Source organism: Chlamydomonas reinhardtii, chromosome 3, assembly GCF_000002595.2.
Source record: "Chlamydomonas reinhardtii strain CC-503 cw92 mt+ chromosome 3, whole genome shotgun sequence".
Taxonomy (NCBI): domain Eukaryota; kingdom Viridiplantae; phylum Chlorophyta; class Chlorophyceae; order Chlamydomonadales; family Chlamydomonadaceae; genus Chlamydomonas; species Chlamydomonas reinhardtii.
This window is the reverse complement of record NC_057006.1, coordinates 2,770,863-2,791,458: the sequence shown is the minus strand read 5'-3', so window position 1 is coordinate 2,791,458 and position 20,596 is coordinate 2,770,863. Positions and strand designations below refer to the sequence as shown.

The following is a 20,596-nucleotide window of genomic DNA, read 5'->3' as shown; positions in this document are numbered from 1 at the left end:
CGCTTGAACGGGAGCGGTCTTGTTTCCGTATTTGCGTCTTGCGAAATGGTGGCCGAGTTTGGAGGCAAGGAGGTGGGGTTGGGCCTGGGGGCGATGGGACTGCCGGGGGTGGGGCTGGCGTGGGTGAATGCCGACACAGCCCTCCAGTGCCTTAAGCTGGCCAGGCCGCAGCCGTGGCCGCAGCCCGCTACCACGCGAACGGTTGTCAGCTTCCTGGGCAGCTGGACTCCTGGGCCCTAGAAGGGCAGAGGGCGACGTCGCACGGTCGCAAACTGGCACAGGTCACAGGGACTGCGAACGCACGCCTGCACACGCGGGTCTGGGCACGCCCCAGACTTCCCAGGCCCTTGGAGACTGTTCAGGAGTCGTGAAGGTGAGCTTTGGGGTGCCGCTGCTCAGGCCACTGTCGCGAGGCAACCTGGCGGACAGGGTGGTGGCCCGCAAGCAGCGACAGCCCGAGGAACTAAGGAACATAAACTCTCTGGTGGGGCGTTTGGCGCTGTATGCCTGTGGCTTCAAAGTTCACACCCGCGCCCCTGAAGGTGACACTGCTTATCACTGCTGCCCCGATGCTGCTGGCCCGTTGAACGAATGCACTGGAACAGCCGAACCGGCAATGAACCCCACGGTTTAGTTTACGTTGGGCTGCTATTTGCAACCTCATGTCAAATTACAGGGGCCTGTCTGCAAACGGTTGCGCCAGCGGCGGCAACCGCACGTCGCAGACAGCTGTCCGCGTGATGGCCCCGTCCTGCCCCTTGTCCACCACTGCGAGGCTCTGCATCCACACGCACAATGCAAGCGCGCCGGCCCAGCTTAGTTGCATACTCGAGTCACACACGACCAGGCACACATAGAACCCCGTTGACACGATTCACACCAGCTCATCCCCGTGCCCACGCGGCCCTGCTGGCACGGCTCCGTCCCCACCACCCCAAACACCACCCCGCCACACCCACCTGCATGGCCGCCGGCGGCCCCACCGCCACCACCATGCGCCCGCCCGGCCGCAGCAGCGCCAGCAGCTCCGGCGGCGGCTGACGCACCGCCGCGCCCACGTGCACCAGGTCGAACTGCCGGCCCGCGGCGGCGGCCGCCAGCACCGGCTCTGAGCCACGCGCGCGGGGGCGGGACAGGACAGGGCGGGTAAGGGGGCGCGTCCTCAATACACCATGCAGATAGAGGCGCATGTTCGGCGTGTCTGCATGCGCGAGTGGCATGTTACAGCAGGCCCGCACCCGCGCATGCTCCTGTGGGACCCCCTCGCCCGTGTGCCCTGCTATCTGTCCGCCCCACCCGCGCTCACCCTCCAGCGCGTTGCCCAGCAGCAGCTCGATGTTGTGGATGCGCACCAGCGGCCGGCCCGCCTGCAGCTCCGGCCGCAGCGGTGCATGGCCGCCGGTGAGGCTGGGCTCCGCGGTACCCACCCGGGTGGCCACACTGCGCGCCAGCGCGAACCTGCAGGCCGGCGCGCGAACCCCTCACGACATGCTCACACGACAGTGCGTTTGTTCCTGCCTCCTTGCGCCGACCGCCATGGCCATGTTTGTGCATTGTGGGGGCCGCTCACCCGTGCGGAATGGAACGGCTAAAAACACATGTGTCAGGGAGGCGCCACACACGCCCGGCGGCTCAGGCTCTGTCGCGGTCTCACCCTGACTGCTCCAGCAGCCTCTGGTAGCGCTCCACCGCGACCACGCGCCCCTCAGCCCCAACCATCAGCGACAGGCAGGCGGTGAAGTAGCCGGAGCCTGCAGGGTCGTGGCAGGTGTCCGGTGTTGCATGATGCTAGCCAGCTGCCCGACAGGCGGTCGCCCTTACACGCCGTCGTACAAACTGCCGATTTGTGCTGTGCAGCCCCGGGCGCTAGGCTGGGCCCTATAAGCAGCCCGGCCTCGCACAAAGCAAGCAAGGACGGTACGTGCCAGCACCCAAGGACACAAGGGCGCACCCGAGCCAACGTCTAGCGCCAGTGCCCCCGGCCGTGCGTGCGATTCCAACAGCTCCAGACACGTCGCGTGCAGCGAAGGCGCCGAGATGCTCTGGCCCTGCCCGATGGGCAACTGGCTGTCCTGCAGGTGGGAACATGTTGAACCAGGTGGGTGCTATTGGCGACCGTGGCACGTATGGAGATACATTGCTACAATGCTCAGCAGCAGCTCGCAGCTAACACCGTATGTCGGCAGTGAGGCGATGAGCCTCACCGAGTAGGAGACATGCGCGGGGATGCCCAGGTGTGTCGTGGTGAAGTCCCGCCGGTCGATTTGCCGCATCACCGCCTCGCAGCGCTCTGATTTGAGCAGCCCCTGCGCTTTTAGCGAGTCCACAAGCTTCTGGTTGCTGTCGTTGGCGTAGTTGATGGCCTGGGCAGCGGACAGCCCGCGTGCCTGCACCCAGCCCCGCCACGCCGGGCTGGTGTGCTGCGCGACCCCGCCGCCGAGGCCGGAAGAGGTGGGGGAATGCGCAGCCGAAGTAGATGCCAGCGCATGGCTAAGCGCGCGAGGCAGTGCACACACACAACTTGGTAATTTGGACAGCATCAGAACTGTGGATGGTGGCAGTACTTTCAACAAGGGCTCGGTGCATGCGATGGCGGCGTATTTACTTCAAGTCCCATACTGCACACAACGTCACCGAGTGACCTGAGAAGAAAACCGGCGTGCAGAATCCAGGCAGGGGCTTTTCCCGATCCCGATGCAAAGTCAAGTCGCCCAGGACCTTGCCACACCCGCCGAATAGTGGTTTACGTAAAGACTTGTCAGAACACATATAGGAACCTAGCTCGCGTGCGAAATTGAGCGTGTATCTCAAGCAGCAGTCTCGGAGTACGCTCAAATATGGCAACGTGCTTGCTTCGCGGGGGCCTACCTCCGTGTCGACAGCTGCCCTTGCCAGCATGTCCGACCTCCGTTGTCGCTTCAAGGCGCGTTGCTCGCACAGTCCAAAACAGTCGGCGGGCGATGTCAAGGCGCGATATGCGCGTGCGCTCTAGCTCCGGCGCCCTGTCAGGGAGCAGCAACTTGCCCTGGCCGTCAAGCTCGGCGGCGGTGCGGGAGGAAGGACTGTTGGAGGACGAGGAGGAGGACGAAGGCGACGATGATGTTCTGCGGGAGGACGAGGAGGTGAGGGTGGCTTGTCGGCGGCACAGAAGAGGCTTGGGTGTGCTGAAGTGAGCTACCTCGTATAAAGCAGCAAGGGGTATTGGGGGGTTACACGGGGGTTGAAATCGAGCGAGGTAAACCACTCCGGGGGCGTCTGACAGCTGGGTTTGCGCGTCGCACAGAGGCATGACGCGTCCACGCGCGCCCTCCGTGCCACCTCCTCTGACACCGCCTCCTCCACACTCGCCCCGCACGCGCAGGACGACACGCCGGCGCCGCCACTGCCGCCCCAGTTCCAGGCCATCATGCACGACATGCTCACGCACGTCGCGGAGGCGCGTGGGGCGGAGCCGGAGGCGGCGGCGGTGGAGGTGGAGGTGGAGGCGGTGGAGGCTGTGGAGGCCGCTGCAGCCGCCGCCTCTCGAGGGGTGGGTCCTGAAAGGTCTGTGCAATCCGCCTGTCTGGTATGCATGGTCAGCCGTGCCAGGCCTGAAAGTAGCACCATCACCATCAAGCCCCAATACCATTCTTAGGCCCATGTCTCCCTGGCATTGCAGGCACAAGACGTGGAAAGAAGCAGCAGTAGCATCAGTAACGGCAATGGCGCGGTTGCAGCAGCGCCAGCGGCCGCCATCCCCGCTCCCGCACGGTCCTCCTCGCCCCTGCCATCCCCCTTCGCGTCCGCCTCCCCCTCTCCTCCTTCCAGCTCCGCGGCCGCTGCCGCGGAGGGGCCCTCCTTCACCCACTCGCCCCACGGCCGCCGCTACGGCCGCACGCCCGGCCTCTACGAGCCCACCGCCTTCTGCGTCAACTGCTGCCGCCCGCTGCCCGCCGCCGGCGCCACCTGCGGCGGCTGCGGCCACCCCCCCAGCCGCGACGCCGAGGTCCTAGGCGACCCACGGGCCTGGGCGCAGGCCTACGAGGCGCAGCTGCTGCGGCAGCAGCTGCAGCAGGCGCGCGAGCGGGCGCAGGCGGCCAGCGGCAGCGCCGGTAGCAGCAGCAGCAGCAGCGGTGCTGGCAGCGGCGGTAGCAGTGGCGGTAGCAGTGGCGTGATGCTGGCGGCGGACGCACGGATGCTGCTGCACAGGTCGGCGCTGCCGCCGCACCCGTCCCGGTGAGTGTGCCACGGGCGGGGATGGCAAGCGCAAGGGCGGGGTTCAACCATTGGGGTGACTGGTATGGCCACCTTGTTGTGATGGCGACTCGTTGTGACGGCGGCTTGTTGCGACGGCGACTTGTTGCGACGGCGACTTGTTGTGACGGCGAGCTGCTGTGACGGCGACTTGCACGTTCCCCTCCTCGGCATGTAGCCAACCAGCCGGTCGAGCCAGCCTGCACCCGGCGAAGCCCCTCCATCCTCACCTGGCCATAACCCCGTGTGCGCACCCCTGTCTCCTCACCTGCCGCTCCACCGCACCCGTGTGCTTGTCGTGCAGCCCCGAGCGGCTGCAGGCCATCATGTCGCGCCTGCACTCCCGCGGCCTGCTGCCGCGCTGCGCCCTGCACGCCTGCCGCGCCGCCACGGATGCCGAGCTGCTGCGCGTGCACACGCCCGAGCTGGTGGCGGCGGTGCGCGGCCTGGGCAAGGCGGCGGCCGGCAGCGGCAGCAGCAGCAGCAGCCAGCTCGCAGCAAGCGGGGGGCACGGGACGGAGGAGCAGGCGGCTGCGGCGGTGGGGCCGACGTCGCCGCTGCCGTGGACGTATCCGCCGGCGTCGCCGCTGTCGGCGGACACGCTGTACAACGCGCACACGGCGACGGCGGCGCTGCTGGCGGCGGGCGCGGCGGCGGACCTGGGGACGGCGCTGGCGAGCGGGCGTGTGGGGCGCGGCATGGCGCTGGTGCGGCCGCCGGGCGCGCAGGTGACGAGAGGGGGCGGGGGCTGGGGCTGCGAGGAAAAGGGCGCTATGCAGGCGAACGGCCAGCGGTTTGGAACACTCGTGGGGGGTTGCGGCACAGGGTTGCAGCTGCGCCGTGTGTGAGTGCGTAAACCCGGCAGGGCGACTGCACGCACACGTCATGCCGTACACTACATTGCGTCTGGGCTGCGTCGTGTGCTGCAGGCGGGCCGGGGCCAGGCGCGCGCGGGCTGCTACCTGAACAACACGGCGGTGGCGGCGGCGGCGGCGCTGGCGGCGGGGGCGCCGCGCGTGCTGATCCTGGACTGGGACGTGGCGCACTGCCAGGGCACGGCGGAGATATTCGCGGGCGACCCGCGCGTCATGGTGGTCAGCATGCACCGCTTCGACAGGTAGGGGTGTGCGTGTGTGCGTGTGCGTGTGCGTGTGCGAGACGAAGAGGTGCGAGGGCAAGACCAAGGAGAGCTTCGTTTTGTGGTAGCTGATGCCTTTGCTGAGAGTGCGGCCAGCAGAGCTTTGACTGTTGACTGTGACTTTTGGCATTCCCTCAACCCAACCGCGATGCTCTTTGCCTTAGCCTGACACGGCAACAAGAACACAGTATATTTTGCTCACGCCACTCCCTCCTCCCTGCTTGCTCCGCCCGCAGCGAGACCTTCCCCGGCACCGGCGCCGTGGACGACACGGGCACCGGCGAGGCGGCGGGCACCAGCCTCAACATCACGTGGGGCGCCAGCGGCGTCACCGACGGCGACCTGCTGAGCGCCGCGCTGCACGTGGTGCTGCCGGTGGCGCAGCAGTGGCGGCCGGCGGTGGTGCTGGCGGCGGCGGGCTTCGGCGCGCTCCAGGGCGACACCGTGGGTGAGTGCTTGTGTAAGAACCGGTGCCGGTGGGGTCAAGATACCCCGGTATGGAACTGTAGCGACATGAATATGGGGAACAGAGTACGGACTCCTGGTTCGTGTCAAACCCGAGAGCCGTTACACGAGGCACGAGGGGAAAGACCCCCCATACATACTGTATGCAACGTTGCTCGTTACGGCGTGTGTGGTCCTGTGGCGGTAGGCGGGCGGTGGCGGCTGTGGAGCAGTTGCGGCTGCAACCCGATTCCCGGTTGCAACCCCCGGTTGCACGCAGTACAGCCTTTGCGCCTCCATCGAAGCCTTTCCTCCCTCTCGCTGTCCTCCATCACGACGCCCGCCCTCTCCCCCACCGCCTCATCGGTACCGGAATCCCGCCCGTCTTCTCACGCCGCCCTCTCCTCCTTCCCCTCTCTCCCTCGCTCCCTCCTCGCTCCCTCCTCGCTCCCTCGTCGCTCCTTCCTCCCCCCCCCCCTCCAGGCGGCTGTCTGTGCACGCCCGCCGTGTTCGGCCAGCTGACGCACCTGCTGCTGGGCACCGGCGCGCCGCTGGGGCTGGTGCTGGAGGGCGGCACCAACCTGGCCGCCACGGCGGAGGGCGTGGAGGCCTGCCTGCGGGTGCTGCTGGGGGAGTCGCCGCAGCCGCTGCCGGGCCCGTGGGCCGCCACCAGCGCGGGCTGGGTGGGCATCATGAACGCCATGCAGGTGGGTGGGCTTGGGTGTTGGACGTGATGGTGTTTGGACGTGATGATGTCGGGGGTAATGATGTTGGGAGTGGGACGGCTGGTGGTGGTGGTGGTGATGAAGAGCGCGTGGCAAGCAGCGCGCAATGTGCTGTGAAATTGACCCATTGTTGTTGCGGCAATATGGTGGGACATCAATGTCTCGTCTCCGTGCCGAATACGGAGATGCCGCAAGTAGACAGCTTGGCCTTGCCTGATAATCTTTGCTTTGCATTGCCTTCGCCCACAGATCCACTCCCAGTTCTACTCGGCGCTACACCCGCTCTCCTACAACGGCTGGATGTCGGCCATCGCCAACCAGCAGCGCCAGCAGCAGCGCGAGCGGCAGCAGATGGCCATGCAGGCGGCGGAGGCGGAGGAGGCCGACGCGGCGGCGCGCTACGGCCTCAGCCCGCGCAGCGGCTCCTTTGGCGCCCTGGCGGGCGCCGGCGGCGGCTGGGCGGGCCTGGATGACGAGGACGATGGCGACGACGACGATGACGGCGACTCGGCGCTGGGCGGCTTTGAGGGCGTGGGCGGCCGGGCTGGCGAGATGGATGCGTTGGCAGCGGTGGCGGATGCGCTGCGGCGGAACCGCCGGCGCTCGTTCGACGGCGTGGATGACGGCGTGGGTGCGCTTGGTGGCAGCAGCGGCGGTGACATGGGGCTAGGGGTGCCGGGCGGCATGGAGGACCTGGAGGACGTGGAGGCGGAGGAGGAGGAGGCCGGGCCCGTGGGCGACATCAGTCCCGCGGAGCTACTCGATGCCTTCCTGGGCACCGGCAGTAGCAGCAGCAGCAGCAGGAGCGGCAGTAGCAGCGGGGCTGCCAGCGGCAGCAACAACGCCGCGTGGGGCAAGCCTTGGGACGACCTTGGAGGGGAGGATGACGGCGAGGGTGGCGGCCAGCCGTCTACATCGCAGCAGCGCTGGGGCGTGTGAGCTCGCGAGCGTGCGGAGACGTTTCTTTTGAGCAACGGGCGGTGTGTAGGTGGCGAATGCGTGCGGGGCCACGTTGTCAGCGCGCCAATGTGTGCCAATAAAGAAAGAAAGCGACTGGGACGAAACAGTATTCGGGGGTGCCAATGCACGTGTCCTGGGAGCATCTTGTCTGACAAGCGCTCGTCCATCACCGCAAGGATGACTGCGCGCGTGCGTACGCAGACTCGTGTTCGCAGCTATGCATCGTGCTTTAACGGTGCTAGCAGAAGCGTTGCAATCGCCTGTTTGCGCAATGTTGACCGGGGGCTAGAGGTTCACTCTGTCGAGATGTGACCGGCAGGCACCGTGGGGTCGGGGGATACACTGCTGCATTCATCAACACTAGGGAACCAAGGGATGCACGTTTCGCTTGGCAAGGGTGGGCACGGAGACTGCGTATTTGATCACAGGTGGTGGGGTTTCTGTCATGTCCGTATGTTCTGTTTTGATAGCGCAGTAGAAAAGCGGAAGACGCCAGCTGTGCCCTGTCGCCTGTCCACTATCCGTGTAAGTCTGTATGGGCAAATGCTGAGCCAGTGGTTGTGTAGGGTGCGTGGTGTCGCCGAGCACACCTCGCAATGCAGGTAGCCTGCAAGCACAGGCGTCTGACGTGCCGTGGTGCTAACGACCCGGGCATCCGTCAGCCACCCAGTCATGTGTGCCATCATCCCATGCCAACTCTTGTAACACCACCGCAGCTGCCAACTTTGCACGTGCCGGTGGCACGAGGGCAGCGCGCGCCAGGACTCGCCTTGATTCTTCGCCACACATGACACTGCCGACCTCCTCGGCCAGCACCAGCAGCACTTTCAGGACTGCTCCGTGACATCTGGCAGTGGTCGCACGCGAAATGCCGACTCGCTCTCTGATAATGGACCGCTTCGCTCGAGAATGCAGATGCTCTCCCAAGCCCAGTCCGACATTGGCCCTAACACATCCGCATGACCTATCAAGCTAGCAACGCATTTGACCCGCGCCGCGGGCGGGTTCTCTACAGCTCTCTTTTCACAGTCTCTTCAGTAACGAGTCACTGCAATACACCCAGCTCTCACAGATGCTACAGGGCTTAATCCCTTCCACCTCCGGAGTGCCCCGAATACTAAGTTGCTATCTCTCGCCCTACTCCTCTGCCTCCCCCTTAGTTGTTGCGGCTGTTGCCGGTCTCGCTGTTGCTTGTCCGCAGCAGCGGCGACTTCTCTAGATCAGGGATGGACTTGGTGGTGGGCACCGGCGGCCGCGCGCCCTGCAGCTTCTGGTAGTTGTACCAGCACACGCCCAGGAACGCCACGCCATAGCCCATCAGCTGCAGCTGACCAACAGGCGACCTGCGGGGGGACGGTTCAAGCATGGTTGATAAGTATGCAGAAGGAAGGCTGGGTTGCAGCAGCATTAGCGGTAGGCAAGGAGGGCGTGGCGGCAGGTGGACGATCAGGCTTCAGGCTCAAGAGGGAGACTGCATGGGGTGATTAGCTGGGCTGTGGCTCCACGACTGGGTGACGATGGGGTTTCTCCATATTACCGGCGGTGCCGGCGGACGGCACTCACTTGTACAGCAGCACGGACAGGAAGATGAGCAGCCAGTCCTTGATGACGCCCGCAATGTTCATGGTCAGCGCGCTGGAGCGGCCGATCAGCAGGAACACCGACATGTTGAGCGCTGCGGGGCGGGAAGCGGACAGCGAGGCGGTGAGACACGCAATTGAGGAGGACAAAGGTGAACAGGGCAGAAGTGTAAGACACGGCGCGGCGGGGCGATAATCCCCCGCAAAAGCAAAAACAAAGAGCGCCTGCCCAACAAATCAGCACCAAGCCATCCCGCGCCGCCCGTCGCCACCGTACGGCGGTTGCTCACCGAAGGCGGCCGCCGCGCTGAGCATGAGCCAGCCCACCGGCACGGCCCAGTCGGTGGTGTTGAGCATCTTTGGCGCCTCGATGAAGGTGAAGGGGAAGCACAGGAATACGAAGCAGGCGGGCGCAATGTAGTAGAGCGTGGTGACGGGGTTCAGCTTGATGCCTCGGGACTGCGGGGAGGATGCGGCGAGGCGGAGTTGTTAAGAGGGACAAGGAGATCGTGGTTCGCGTTCTCAGGCCCAGGCGCTGTCAAACCGCCTGGTCCTTGCCGGTATACGGCCCCGGTGCACGCCCCAGCCCCGCACCTGCAGCAGCAGCTGGATGAGGCAGAGGCGGAAGGACTCAGTGACGATGGAGCCCGACTGAAAGATCACACCGACCAGGTCAAAGTTCAGCTCGCCTGCATGGAGGGGGAGGGGGAGGGGTGCGCACAGCAGCAGCGGAAGTCAGGTGTCAGCGGGCCATCAAGCATGCCCAGTGCCGTCAAGCATGCCACGCCGAACGCACACGCGAGCACCGCGTGTGCAGTACGGCCCGTGCCACGCATTACGCCTGCCATCCCTGGCCCTGCCCTGTGGCCACCCCTCGCTCCGCACCGCAACCCGCCGCGCCTGCGGACCGCCCTGTCGACTAGCTCCCCACGTCCTTGCCCACCACTGCAATCCCCAGCCACCGCCACGGCCCAGCCCAGCCCAACCCAACCCAGCCCAGCCCAGGTCCCCGGGGCCTCCTCACCGTAGGACGCCGCCGCCACGCCCACCGCCACCACAACCATGTTGAGCGCGTACAGCGCCGAGTACTTCTCAGTGCCCAGCAGCACGCCCACCAGGAACACGGTCACGGGCATGGTGGCCTGCGAGGGCGTGGCGTGTTACGTAATGTCATTGCCCACATGTAGGCCCCACCCTCCCTGGGAAAGCTCGGAGCAGCGGCAGGAGTCCGGGCTGAACTCGGTTGTGGCACGGGGGCCTGCTCGAAAACTCGCGCCGACCTCCTCCACCACCATGCCGCCATGAGCCCCATGACCGACCACCCCTGCAGCTGCCAGACGCCCTTCCCTTCCCTGCAGCGCCACGTCGCTGCTTCACCCGCGCCAAGCCCCCTCCGCCGCAACGTCCTAGCGGATTTTGTATATAACTAACCCCCCCCCTCCCCATCGCCGCGCCCTTACCTTGAGCATCTGGATGAAGGCCACGGATAGGTACAGGTAGGCGGCGTTGCCCAGCCACAACGTGCCGCTGAACAGAGCCGCGATGGGCACCACGTTCCTGACAGGCGGCAGGCGGGCGGCGGGGAGGGCGGCGGGCAAGGGCGGCGCTTAGCCAACGAGAGGGGTTACGCGGCGCGCGGCTCAGCTGCGCAACGTAGCAGGTCTGCGACGCCGCGTGTGTACCGTTGGCCTGGTCAAGACCGCTGTGCTGTGGCACGTGTGCTTGGCCCAAGTGCATAAACCCTTGAGCATTACGTGACCATACCGTAAAGTGTCTCCGCCTATGCAGCCCGCGCATGCCCATTCCCCAATCCAGCCTTGCCATTCTGTCCCTGCGGCAACCTACACAAGCCTACTAGCCGCACTAGTACCATGCGCCGCCACGCCGTTGAGCACCATGCGCCCGCCTGCCTCATCCACCCTGATCCTCACTTGAAGTAGGTGCTTGAGTCCATGTGCACTGTGTCCACCAGACCCAGCTTTATGATGAGCAGTGCCAGCCCCGAGCAGAACGCCATGTGCGTCAGCGTCAGCGCGATGGGGAACGGGAAGTGCGCGTACGCCAGCACATACTTGTTGACCTGTGGGTGAGTGCCAAGAGGGGGGCCATCAGCACGGTGCGCGGCCAAGGGGAGCCGGAAACGCAGGCGCGCCAGGCGCAGGCTGACAGGCGGGGTAGCGCCGGACAGCGAGGCAGCGCAGCGCGGCCTTATGTTGACCAGTCACCGCTTGTGCAAGCGCCAAGGGCCAGTACTTTGCTTACCATGATGACAAGCGCGGAGAGGAAGATCCATAGCGCAATGTACCTGGTGGCCGGAGATAGTGTGTGCAGGCAGGGGTGTGAGCCCTAGCGGGCAAGGGCAAGCCTCCAGTGGCCTACTTCGCGTCCCAGCCCCAGCTGTTTGCCGCTCTTGACACGCAGTGACCAAGTTACTTATGACACAGCCCCTCTGCTCCGTGCGAGCGGCGGCAACTCACGACCTGATCGAGCAGTTGCAGAAAACCTGCCCACTCCACGCGCGCGCTCACCCATAGGTAATTGCTGCTTGCATCCAAAAGTCCTTTGCGTGCGCTTGCTTCTCCTGCTCGCTGGTCGCCATTTTGCGGCTGGTCACAAAAAGAGGTGTAGCAAAGACCAAGACCGGCAAAGACTCAATTGGAGTGTGTTGAACTAAGTGCTGGTGATTCTACGTAATACATCGATGTGCAAAGCTATTTGCAAGCACCGCTTAATGGCAGGTAACAGTTCGTGATCGGGGCGATGGGCCCTTCAGCATTCCATAAAAGCCGCTCATAGAAACGTGCACGATAGCATACACAGTCTACGCTATACAATACTGACAAAACAGTACCGTTATACCCTTTCATCGCGCGGACACTGTTCAACTGTGAGTCCCTTGTTTCGGAAACGCTGAAAGCTGCTTGCAAAGGAAGCGGACATGCCTATGCACTAAAAACTAATACTGTAAAAGAGCAAGAGGCGTGCCGCACGCGTGCCTTAAACTTGAAGTGCTCTGCATCTTGGTGCTGGTTAGCAACCCTCCGGAGCGCGGACTTTTCACTGTCACCTGCGCTGGACAGCAGGAAGAGGTGGGTTGCTCACTTGAGGCAGCGGACATGGGCCTGTCCTGCGCATGTCGCATGCATGGAGACCACACTGGACACCGGCAAGCAATGTACGCTACTGCAATGCTTGCTACAACCTGGAGACGACTGTGGCGGAGGCTTGCATTCAGCCGATTTCGGCGAGAACCGGAGTCTCTGCAACCCGTGCACAGTATGTTATGCATCAAGGTGCAGTAGCCCGTGGCGGGAAACATCTAGGGGCACCTCCAGCAGGCAACATGCAATGGCCGCCTAGCTGGGGCCTCGCAGCTAAGGCAGCGGGTGCACCGCGTGCGCACGGGCGCCCAACATGTGTACACATAGCGCGCAGCCGAGTACTAGCACTGATGGGCATTGAACCAGCGGCATGCCGCATGCATGAGTCATCAGAGCGTGATGCGGGGAAGCAGCACACCTCATCATGCGGTCAAGGCCAACACGCGGGTGCGGCGTGAACCCAAGCAGCCCGGGCGGTGTCATTGCAGCTCACCAAAATGAGCTTACGAAGGGCCGGCGTTGTAGAACGAACTTGCTGGATGAACACCTGCGCAGCGATAGCTGCCGCCAGGGGTGCACTGACGCCCCATGCCGGCCCGGTGCCGTTGGTGTGCATCTGACACTGCCAGTGAGAGCAAGAACGGGGCGGCGGCACGGTGCTACCGTACCGCCTGCACGACACTGCCGGACCGGGTCGCAAGGCTGGACTCGCCTCAGGGCCCAGTCACTTCAGACTTCAGGACTGCGAGAGCGTGTGTGGATGGGCTGTCCGTGTTAGGGTTGGACGTCCCACAGGAGTGCAGTTACTGGGTGAATCCGTGACCCCACTGTGCAGTCCATCCGAACAGGTGTTTGTCAACACCCTGAATTCTCAAGCCCTCGGCGGGCATAGAAAACAAGGTCCAGGCCGCAGAACATCCAGGATCCAAGGCAGCAAGATAATTTGATGGCGAGCAGAGCTGTAGCTCAGATGGTTTGCGGGAGAGCAGTCTTGGGGTCCGTTCTACGCGCATGTGGTGCTACTTGCGGTGCTGCAAGTTGCGGATTCACGAGCAATGAGTGGATGTGTTTGAGCATAGGCTTTACACAAGAAAGCGGGTGCCTCAGTGCGTTGTTAGTGCCCGTAGCTTGGTCGATGCCAGAGGAGGAGGAAACTTCTTGGGTCTGGGGCCGCGCTTCTTTGGAGCGTAGACGTTTTAGCGTGGATTTGGCGGTATCATAGACGCTTTGGGGGGTTTGCGGTCTTGGCCTGTAGAGAAAATCTTCCAGGCGTAACGGGCAGCGCTGCCTGCAAGTGGTGATTCCGTTTGGTGGCTCGCGTGCCCGCGATGTCCAAGTGTGCCAACACTGCGGGACTGTGTGGGTAAGTCTCAGTCCAGTTCGGGGGGCTGGGTCAGGTATCAGACAGGCTCAGGTCCCGTCCGGTTGAACGTTGCACCGCAGGGCCGCCACGATGCCACCTCTGCGACGGACATGCGGCACGCGCTGATGGAGATGCTGCTTGGTAGAGCGCGGCCTGCGGCCCTGCGGCCTGCGCCGCAGTGGCGGTGGCGGCAATGGTGGTGGTGGAGGGCCTGGCCCCACCAACAGCAGCAGCCGCAGCGGCACAGGGCCTGGCGGTGGCAGTGGCCCTGGGCCTAGCAGTTGCGGTGTGCATGAGCGTAGCGGAAGGGGCGAGCAAGGCAACGTGGAGGACAGCGCGGCGTCGCCCAAGAAGTGGCGCCGGCGCGCAGGTTGCGGCGCCGTCCCTATACGAACCGACCCCGGCTATGTCCGGGAGATGAGGTAGACGCTTGCGGCCCCAGACTTGAAACGTGGTACTTTTCCCATGCGAGGCGAACCGCATATCTTGTCCAGGCATAGATGCTGCGGGAGCGGCCATCCACCTGCGTAGCAGCGTAGGCGCCGCGGGCCTGACCGCCTGAAGGCATCTACAAGATACGGGTACTGGCGATACGGCTGTCAGCTTCACTGACAAGGGGATTGGTGCGCTTGGCAAACACGACAAAGGGCGAGGCCCCGTGTGGACGGGTGGCACGCGGCGATTACCGTATGCTGGGTATGACACGACTCACATGCCGAGAGCCAGCAAATAGACCACAACGCACTTTCTCGCGACGAAAGGTGGCGGCTGCAAGGGCTTCAAGGGCTGTGCTACAGCCAGGCGAGTCAAGCCGGTGACCAAGGGCCAGCACGGCGCGGGCACGGCGGGCCAGCGCGGGCCTGGCGGGGCTGGATCCAAAAACGTTTGGCGCATTATGCAGTGCCGTTCAGAAGTTCAGATTATTACTTGTATAGATCGTAATGAATTCATCATATATATAACATCAGCACCATGGAATGCATGGCGTGAAGTATCAGCCCTGCCACCCCCCGAACTGAGCCTTCCTGGCACAACCTGTGACATCAGGCTTGGCGACGCAAATACGCTTAGGGCATTTGTACATTTAGTTTCATGGATCGTAGGCGGGACTGCCCAAGACCGGCTTCCGCGCTCGCACCTTTCGGACCTGCCGTTTGCCGTCGACGACCGCAGCGCAGCTGGCAGCGCGGCAAGCACATGGCCATTATTAGATGCAAACATCAATGCAAGGACCTTGAGCCACGCCGGCGACGCGTCCTACATGCAAAAGCAGTATGAGGACGCTGTGGAGGCAAGTGGGTCGTTGGGAGCTAGCCACCGCTGCTCTCCACTGCTGCTGATCTGCCGCATAGTCACAACAGTGTTGCGGTGTGTGGCTGGGCGGGCCGATGCGGGCTGCGATGCTGGGCCTGCGCTCCTCGTCACTCCTCCCGCCCAACCGCAGATGTACACGGCGGCTTTGAGCCACCTGCCGGGCTGCAAAGCCTTGTGCGAGAAGCGCGGCGCCGCAGCCGCAGCGGCAGCCGCCGCAGCACGGGGCGAGCAATTTGAGAAATTCCGGGCAATCAACGTGGTGAGAAGGCGATTGCGAGGTGTGTGTGTGTGTGTGTGTGTGTGTGTGTGTGTGTGTGTGTGTGTGTGTGTGTGTGTGTGTTTGTGTGTGTGTGTTTGTGCCGTGCGTACTTAACCCAACCAACCGGGGTGTGCCCCTCCAGGCCGACTCCTTCACGCTCCAGCTCTTGGATGCAGCGGCGCTGCTCCGGAACGGACTGGAGCAGTGCGAGCACGGGGGGCAGCAGCTGGATGATGCGGTCGAGGTGAGCGAGGCTGTTGTCGAAGCCGGTGTGGAAGCCGGTGTGGAGGCTGCAGCAGGGCTGGTGTGGAGGCTGGTGTGGAGGCCGGTGTGGAGGCCGATGGGAAGGCCGACGCACACACGGTCTCCCTATTAACAGCACGAAGTACGTGTGTTGATGACGAAACGGAACGAGACCCTCCCAAACGCCGGAGTTACTTACGGATACATTACCGAAAGGATGAACGCGCCGACAGAGCCATACTTACCTAAGACGACCTGAAACCCGCTGAAAAGGGTTTACCGGGCACGCCTGATCCCAGAGGCCTGCCCGCTGTTCGTCGTCACTCAAGCCCACCTAAAGGCGATGGAGAAAGCAGAGACGGTGTGTGTGTATGTGTGACACGCCGGCTGCACGCCACGTGTGCGCGAGCTCAAGGATCCGTAGGCCTCGGCTTCGGCGGTGTCCACAGCGTGGCTTATTCATGGTTTGCGTCCGCGGGATTCAGTGAATTGTGATGAATTGTCCAGCCAGCTTCCTCAAGCAATTGTTTCAGGTTCTTGGTGTTGCTGTGATGCTGCATGGGCACATGTATGAATGCATGAGCACATGCACATGGGCTCACGGCAGGACACACTGCTGCGGCAACCGCCGCCGCATTGCGCTGCACCTGAGGGGAGGAAGGCCCACGGGCGCATGTACGGTGCGTGTGGGCCGCGCGTGCATGTGGGCCCCACCAACCTCGCCAGCTTGCTCAGCGCCTGCATGGAGGTGCTGCTCCCATTCCCCAAAGCCAGCAAACAGCTCAGCTGTAACATCTTGCATTGACACACCCTCCCCGTGTGTGCCCGCCTGCAGCGCCAAGCCAAGGAGGCGTTGGAGCTCGTGGAGCGTGTGGACAAGGTCACGCCGCCGGCTGCGGCTGCTGATGTCTGGACGCTGCCTCAGTCCAAGTCCAAGGGAGTGGCCGCGCTGGCACACTGGCTGCTCGGGCGGATTGCGCGGGAGAAGCCGGGACCAATCACGGCGGCGGAGTCCGAGAACCATCTACTGGAGGTCGGTGGGGCCGTGGGGTTCGCATCTGCTGGGTGGACCGGCTAGCCAGGCGTGGGACCAAGCGACCGATGGCCTCAATAACCATTGTATCCTTCATCACGCCACCAGTAGTGCCACACCGGGGCATTGTCCTGAGGCTCAGGCGCCTACCTCGTTGCAGTCCACTCAGCAGCCGTGGCCTACAGCAGGCATTCCTCCTCATTCAATGGTCACGCACGCAGTACAACCTGCACCTGTATCACCCTCCACTCCGCCTTTATTACGATCATGCGCCGCCCGCCCTCCCGCACGCTCCCTGCGCCACCAGGCTCTGGCCGCGGCGCACCAGGCTGCTGTGGGCACGGACGGCCACCAACAACTGAAGGGCGGCATCTGGCGGGACCTGGCGGCCTCTGCCGGCAGTGAGCACCCGCTACTGGTGAGCGGCGTGTCTATCGCTAGCTGCTGCAGGATGTATGTGAAGTTCCTTGTATGCCGACCTGAGGATGCGGCGGTGCAAGGCATGCTGCTTGATTGGGATGCAGCACGCAAGTTGTGGACATGGAGGCAGGGGGGGAGGGATCAGGTCACAAGATGCCAGACCCCGAACATACCCCGAAACCCGTGAGGAACCCCCTCCGATGGGGTATACTTCTGGCGAATCCACACACACACACACACCCTGTTCGAGGTGACGGAAACCACCTCTCTCCTGTGCTCCGCTGCAATGTCAGGGACTGCAGCGGAACGGGCGGGTGGCCCCGGCGGAGCTGGTGGATGCTGTAGAGGAGGCGCTCGTGGGGTGGCACGACCTGGAGCGGTGGAGGGAGGGGCGGGAGGCGCACGTCCGGCAGGTTAACTCGTACAACGCCTTCCAAAGGCTGATGACGGCCAGCACGTGCCAGAAAAAGCACAAGGACAAGCACAAGGAAAAGGACACGGATCAGCTGGTGCAGCTGGTGGCGCTGCTGCAAGAGCCGCCGGCTACGGGGAACCGCAACACACTCACCTCGGCGGTCCGAGACGACTTCCTGGTCGGCAACGCCAGCGTGGTGCAGGCGGTGGCGAGGATTGTCGCGCGGCAGCTGCAGCAGCTGCCGCCTGGGGAGGAGCCGGTCTGGCGCAGCTGCAGCCAGCGGATCCCGGTGGCGGCGGCGGCGGGCGCGGCGGCGGCGGCGCAGTCGGGCGGCCGTGCTGCTGCTGGCGACGGGCTGCCTGCTGGCGCTGCGCAGCTGCACGCTCCCCGCCCTGTCGGTTCCGCCGGGCGGGTGTTACGTGAGGGCATCCCGCACGGACACCGGTAAGTGTCTCTGGCCGTGACTCCTGGCCGTGACGGCTTCGCCTATCTAGCTGCAGGTGATGTCTGCACACACGCGCGCACACTGGGATGCGGTATGTCGCCTAGCTAGCTAGGATGAGGTCGTGGCATTGGAACGCGGGACAGGTAGCTTGGCTGGGAGCCGTTGGAGATGCCGGTACCCACCAGGGGAGACCATAGGCTGCTAGCTGCCGGTGGTGCGCACTCCACGCCGCTCGTGCGTCTGCATGTGCGCTGCAGGGTCTTTGCGGGCTTCGGCCCCTGGCAGGCAATTGCGATCCCAACAACAGCGCGCGACGACAGCTATTGGCCCGTCACCGAGCGGCCGGGGCTGTATGAGTGGTCTGTGCAGCCGCCAGCCCAGCAAGACAGGATTGTCTTTTACATAGGCAAAGCAGGTACGGTGTGTAGCAGGTGGCAGCGAATGCGGGCCATGCATGCACTGCTACCGGCTATTCGGTATGTCATCACCCCTACATAGCCCTTGCGTGCCCTCACCATTTTGGCTGCGTGGATTTGCTGCCCCTGTTTGCAATCGCGCAGACGGTGAGAGGGGCCTGGAGCAGCGCCTGCAGAAGTACAGGTCGCGCGGCCTGCTCGGTCCAGCGGAGACGCTGACGCAGGTCCTGGAGGGCAAAATGACCGGCACAGAGCTGCGCAAGGCCAGGATTTGGGTGGAGCTGCAGGCTCGTGGGTTCCAGTTCTTCGTCCGGTGCGTTCAGGAGAAGGGGAGGGCTTCAAGGGGTGCGGCAGAGCACGTATGTGGCTGCGGTGCGGGTTCGTGCACTGGGCACGCCGCGGCACGCACCTTCCAGGCACCTGCTGTGTAGCTACCGTCACGTGCTCAGCTGCCCGGCTGGCTCGGCTGCCCACCCGTACACGTGTGGTGCTGCGCCACGTATGCACATGGCCCACAGCTGCTGGGAGTTCAAGGCGGCAGCGGCTGGGGCGGCGGCTGGGGCGGCGGCTGGGGCGGTGGGCGGCGCCACACACCAGCCGCCCCTGCCATCTGCGGCCGACGAGGCCGCGCTGCAGGCCCTGCGGGTGGAGCAGGCCGCGGCGACCTCGGCGACGGCGCTGGAGAGGGCCTTTTTGGCGCGCATTGATTATGCGTGCTGCCAGGTGAGTTGCGCTGCTGTGGCGGCTGGGCCCGAGCTTGTGCTTAATTGGGCGGGGTCGTGTGGCACCCGGGTAGCACCCACAGCCGGGCCCTTGCTTGCACGTGACCGCTCCGCCCCGCCCCGTCGCGCCGGCACTGGCTCCTGCCCTGCAGAAGTCCAACGGCAGCTATCGGGAGCTGGTGCTGCCGCCGACCTTCGTGCAGGGCGTCGGCGTGCGGTCCCGCGTGGAGGACTGGCCGCTGGATCCCAGCCGCGCAGCTGCTCTAAATGCTCTGCAGCAGCTGCAGCAGGCGCCGCAGCAGGCGCAGCAGCAGGCGCTGCAGCCCTCAGGGCCGGGCGCACGAGGCCCGCTGCGGGAAATCCAGCATCACACGGCGGTGGGGGCGGCGGGAGCGGCGGCGCGCCCTGCGGTGCTCACGGATAAGCGGGTGCCGCCAGAGGAGCTTGCCGCGGCACCACCCGCAGTGCACGCGCCTCAGGCGCAGGCGACGCCGCCCCAGGCGCCGCTGCCGGGAGCACACGCACGCGCGGCAGCACCAGCAGCAGCAGTGCAGATGCCGCCGGCGGGCCAGCCACGCGTAACGCAACAGTCGCACACTGAGGCACAGCGGCTCGCGCCGCTGCAGGAGAGGCTGCTGGCGAAGCGGACCGTGGTGGGATTAATCGACCTAACCGGTCAGCTGGAATTCGTCGACCTGACCCTCGATGACGACTGAGCTGTCTATTACCAGCGGCGTGGGCAGGTGCGGTACTTCGGCGACATGTTGGCTCTGTGCTGTGGGGCGTGAAGTATAGCAAGGAGAAGTTGTGACGACGCGGCCGCATGTGTGGTGTCATGGTTGAGGCTCCAGCTGTCAGCAGCTGTAAAGCCGCAGGATGAGGGTGGGCTGTATACGGTATGCGAATGGAGATGCGGTACGCGTGCATGCACATTCACGTCACAGGTGGACCGCCAGCCCGCACGCGCGCGGGGACGTGCGAGGTCGTTTGCCCGGGCAGACACACACACACACACACACACACACACACAGACACAGACACAGACACAGACACAGACACACACACACACACACACACACACAAACAAACAAACACACACTGTTCGAGGTGACGGAAACCCACCTCTCTCCTGTGCTCCGCTGCAATGTCAGGGACTGCAGCGGAACGGGCGGGTGGCGCCGGCGGAGCTGGTGGATGCGATAGAGGAGGCGCTCGTGGGGTGGCATGACCTTGAGCGGCGGAGGGAGGGGCGGGAAAAAATAGTATGTTGTATGTTCTAGGACAGCTCCGACCAACCCCCAACTAATTCGTGTACGGCACCCCCACCCCCCGCAGCCGTACAGGAGGTAGCGTGGCAGTCGGCAGCTGCGCGAGTGGGAGCAGGTAGTTGTACGGCGGCCCGGCTCAGAAGCTACCTGACTGTAGTGACGCACACGGGCAGTTGGTGCTAGTCGGCAGGCGCGCGAGTGGGAGCCAGTTGAGCGCGCACGCGTGTGGGAAGCTGCGTATGAGCACGGTGGAGCACGGCGGGTGTGGCGGTTGGCGCGGCGCGCGAGTGGGAGTGCATAGTCGTGCGCGCGCCGTCTGGGAAGCTGCGTGTGTGAGCTGCGTGTAAACTCAGAGAGACGCATGGGGCTGACCCGGTTTCCATAAGCTGCCTCTGGGCGCACACAGTTCCACACGGTTGACAGTTGGGCTCCAGCGCTGGCGGGACTCGCTGATGCATGGGGAGCACGCGCGGCGGAGCGCAGGCCGCGGGACCTGGGGCGGAAACTCGCCGACAAG

General features: G+C 64.4%; 5 protein-coding genes across 5 annotated transcripts; 3 read left to right on the top strand and 2 right to left on the bottom strand.

Moving 5' to 3' along the window:
• Window positions 1-456: 456 nt before the first annotated feature.
• CHLRE_03g162100v5 (uncharacterized protein) lies at window positions 457-2,608 on the bottom strand. Its single transcript, XM_043060718.1, has 6 exons — window positions 2,205-2,608; window positions 1,952-2,072; window positions 1,655-1,751; window positions 1,307-1,458; window positions 960-1,108; window positions 457-778 (listed from the first exon to the last, which is right to left on the bottom strand). Exons 1-6 carry the CDS (start codon window positions 2,538-2,540, stop codon window positions 671-673), a joined length of 963 nt encoding a protein of 320 aa, XP_042925847.1. The 5' UTR covers window positions 2,541-2,608; the 3' UTR covers window positions 457-670.
• Window positions 2,609-2,738: 130 nt separating this feature from the next.
• Window positions 2,739-7,774, top strand: CHLRE_03g162050v5 (uncharacterized protein). Its single transcript, XM_043060717.1, has 8 exons — window positions 2,739-3,122; window positions 3,362-3,529; window positions 3,659-4,215; window positions 4,538-4,961; window positions 5,163-5,350; window positions 5,608-5,819; window positions 6,299-6,522; window positions 6,790-7,774. Exons 1-8 carry the CDS (start codon window positions 2,976-2,978, stop codon window positions 7,477-7,479), a joined length of 2,610 nt encoding a protein of 869 aa, XP_042925846.1. The 5' UTR covers window positions 2,739-2,975; the 3' UTR covers window positions 7,480-7,774.
• A 2-nt stretch (window positions 7,775-7,776) lies between these two features.
• Window positions 7,777-11,777, bottom strand: CHLRE_03g162000v5 (uncharacterized protein). The gene is made up of 9 exons (XM_001703506.2): window positions 11,609-11,777; window positions 11,343-11,385; window positions 11,012-11,160; window positions 10,541-10,637; window positions 10,105-10,222; window positions 9,675-9,769; window positions 9,371-9,539; window positions 9,064-9,175; window positions 7,777-8,843 (listed from the first exon to the last, which is right to left on the bottom strand). The coding sequence occupies exons 1-9, from the start codon at window positions 11,677-11,679 to the stop codon at window positions 8,657-8,659; spliced, it is 1,041 nt and encodes a 346-aa protein (XP_001703558.1). The 5' UTR covers window positions 11,680-11,777; the 3' UTR covers window positions 7,777-8,656.
• A 1,301-nt stretch (window positions 11,778-13,078) lies between these two features.
• CHLRE_03g161976v5 (uncharacterized protein) lies at window positions 13,079-14,494 on the top strand. Its single transcript, XM_043060716.1, has 2 exons — window positions 13,079-13,544; window positions 13,724-14,494. Exons 1-2 carry the CDS (start codon window positions 13,510-13,512, stop codon window positions 13,968-13,970), a joined length of 282 nt encoding a protein of 93 aa, XP_042925845.1. The 5' UTR covers window positions 13,079-13,509; the 3' UTR covers window positions 13,971-14,494.
• Window positions 14,495-14,638: 144 nt separating this feature from the next.
• CHLRE_03g161950v5 (uncharacterized protein) lies at window positions 14,639-20,438 on the top strand. The gene is made up of 10 exons (XM_043060715.1): window positions 14,639-14,835; window positions 14,989-15,117; window positions 15,260-15,361; window positions 16,196-16,393; window positions 16,701-16,811; window positions 17,107-17,672; window positions 17,931-18,088; window positions 18,234-18,402; window positions 18,608-18,812; window positions 18,964-20,438. Exons 1-10 carry the CDS (start codon window positions 14,806-14,808, stop codon window positions 19,525-19,527), a joined length of 2,232 nt encoding a protein of 743 aa, XP_042925844.1. The 5' UTR covers window positions 14,639-14,805; the 3' UTR covers window positions 19,528-20,438.
• The last annotated feature ends 158 nt before the right edge of the window (window positions 20,439-20,596 follow it).

Coding starts and splice junctions, on each gene's coding strand:
- CHLRE_03g162100v5 (XM_043060718.1), bottom strand. CDS start 2,540: ATGCTGTCCAAATTACCAAGTTGTGTGTGTGCACTGCCTCGCGCGCTT. Junction 2,073..2,204: donor CCGCGCATGTCTCCTACTCG/GTGAGGCTCATC, acceptor TCCCACCTGCAG/GACAGCCAGTTGCCCATCGG. Junction 1,109..1,306: donor GCTGGGCAACGCGCTGGAGG/GTGAGCGCGGGT, acceptor CGCGTGGCTCAG/AGCCGGTGCTGGCGGCCGCC.
- CHLRE_03g162050v5 (XM_043060717.1), top strand. CDS start 2,976: ATGCGCGTGCGCTCTAGCTCCGGCGCCCTGTCAGGGAGCAGCAACTTG. Junction 3,530..3,658: donor CAGCCGCCGCCTCTCGAGGG/GTGGGTCCTGAA, acceptor CTGGCATTGCAG/GCACAAGACGTGGAAAGAAG. Junction 4,962..5,162: donor TGCGGCCGCCGGGCGCGCAG/GTGACGAGAGGG, acceptor CGTGTGCTGCAG/GCGGGCCGGGGCCAGGCGCG.
- CHLRE_03g162000v5 (XM_001703506.2), bottom strand. CDS start 11,679: ATGGCGACCAGCGAGCAGGAGAAGCAAGCGCACGCAAAGGACTTTTGG. Junction 11,386..11,608: donor CAAGCAGCAATTACCTATGG/GTGAGCGCGCGC, acceptor TCCGGCCACCAG/GTACATTGCGCTATGGATCT. Junction 9,540..9,674: donor TCATCCAGCTGCTGCTGCAG/GTGCGGGGCTGG, acceptor TCCTCCCCGCAG/TCCCGAGGCATCAAGCTGAA.
- CHLRE_03g161976v5 (XM_043060716.1), top strand. CDS start 13,510: ATGTCCAAGTGTGCCAACACTGCGGGACTGTGTGG. Junction 13,545..13,723: donor AACACTGCGGGACTGTGTGG/GTAAGTCTCAGT, acceptor CCTGCGCCGCAG/TGGCGGTGGCGGCAATGGTG.
- CHLRE_03g161950v5 (XM_043060715.1), top strand. CDS start 14,806: ATGCAAAAGCAGTATGAGGACGCTGTGGAG. Junction 14,836..14,988: donor AGTATGAGGACGCTGTGGAG/GCAAGTGGGTCG, acceptor GCCCAACCGCAG/ATGTACACGGCGGCTTTGAG. Junction 15,118..15,259: donor AATTCCGGGCAATCAACGTG/GTGAGAAGGCGA, acceptor GTGCCCCTCCAG/GCCGACTCCTTCACGCTCCA.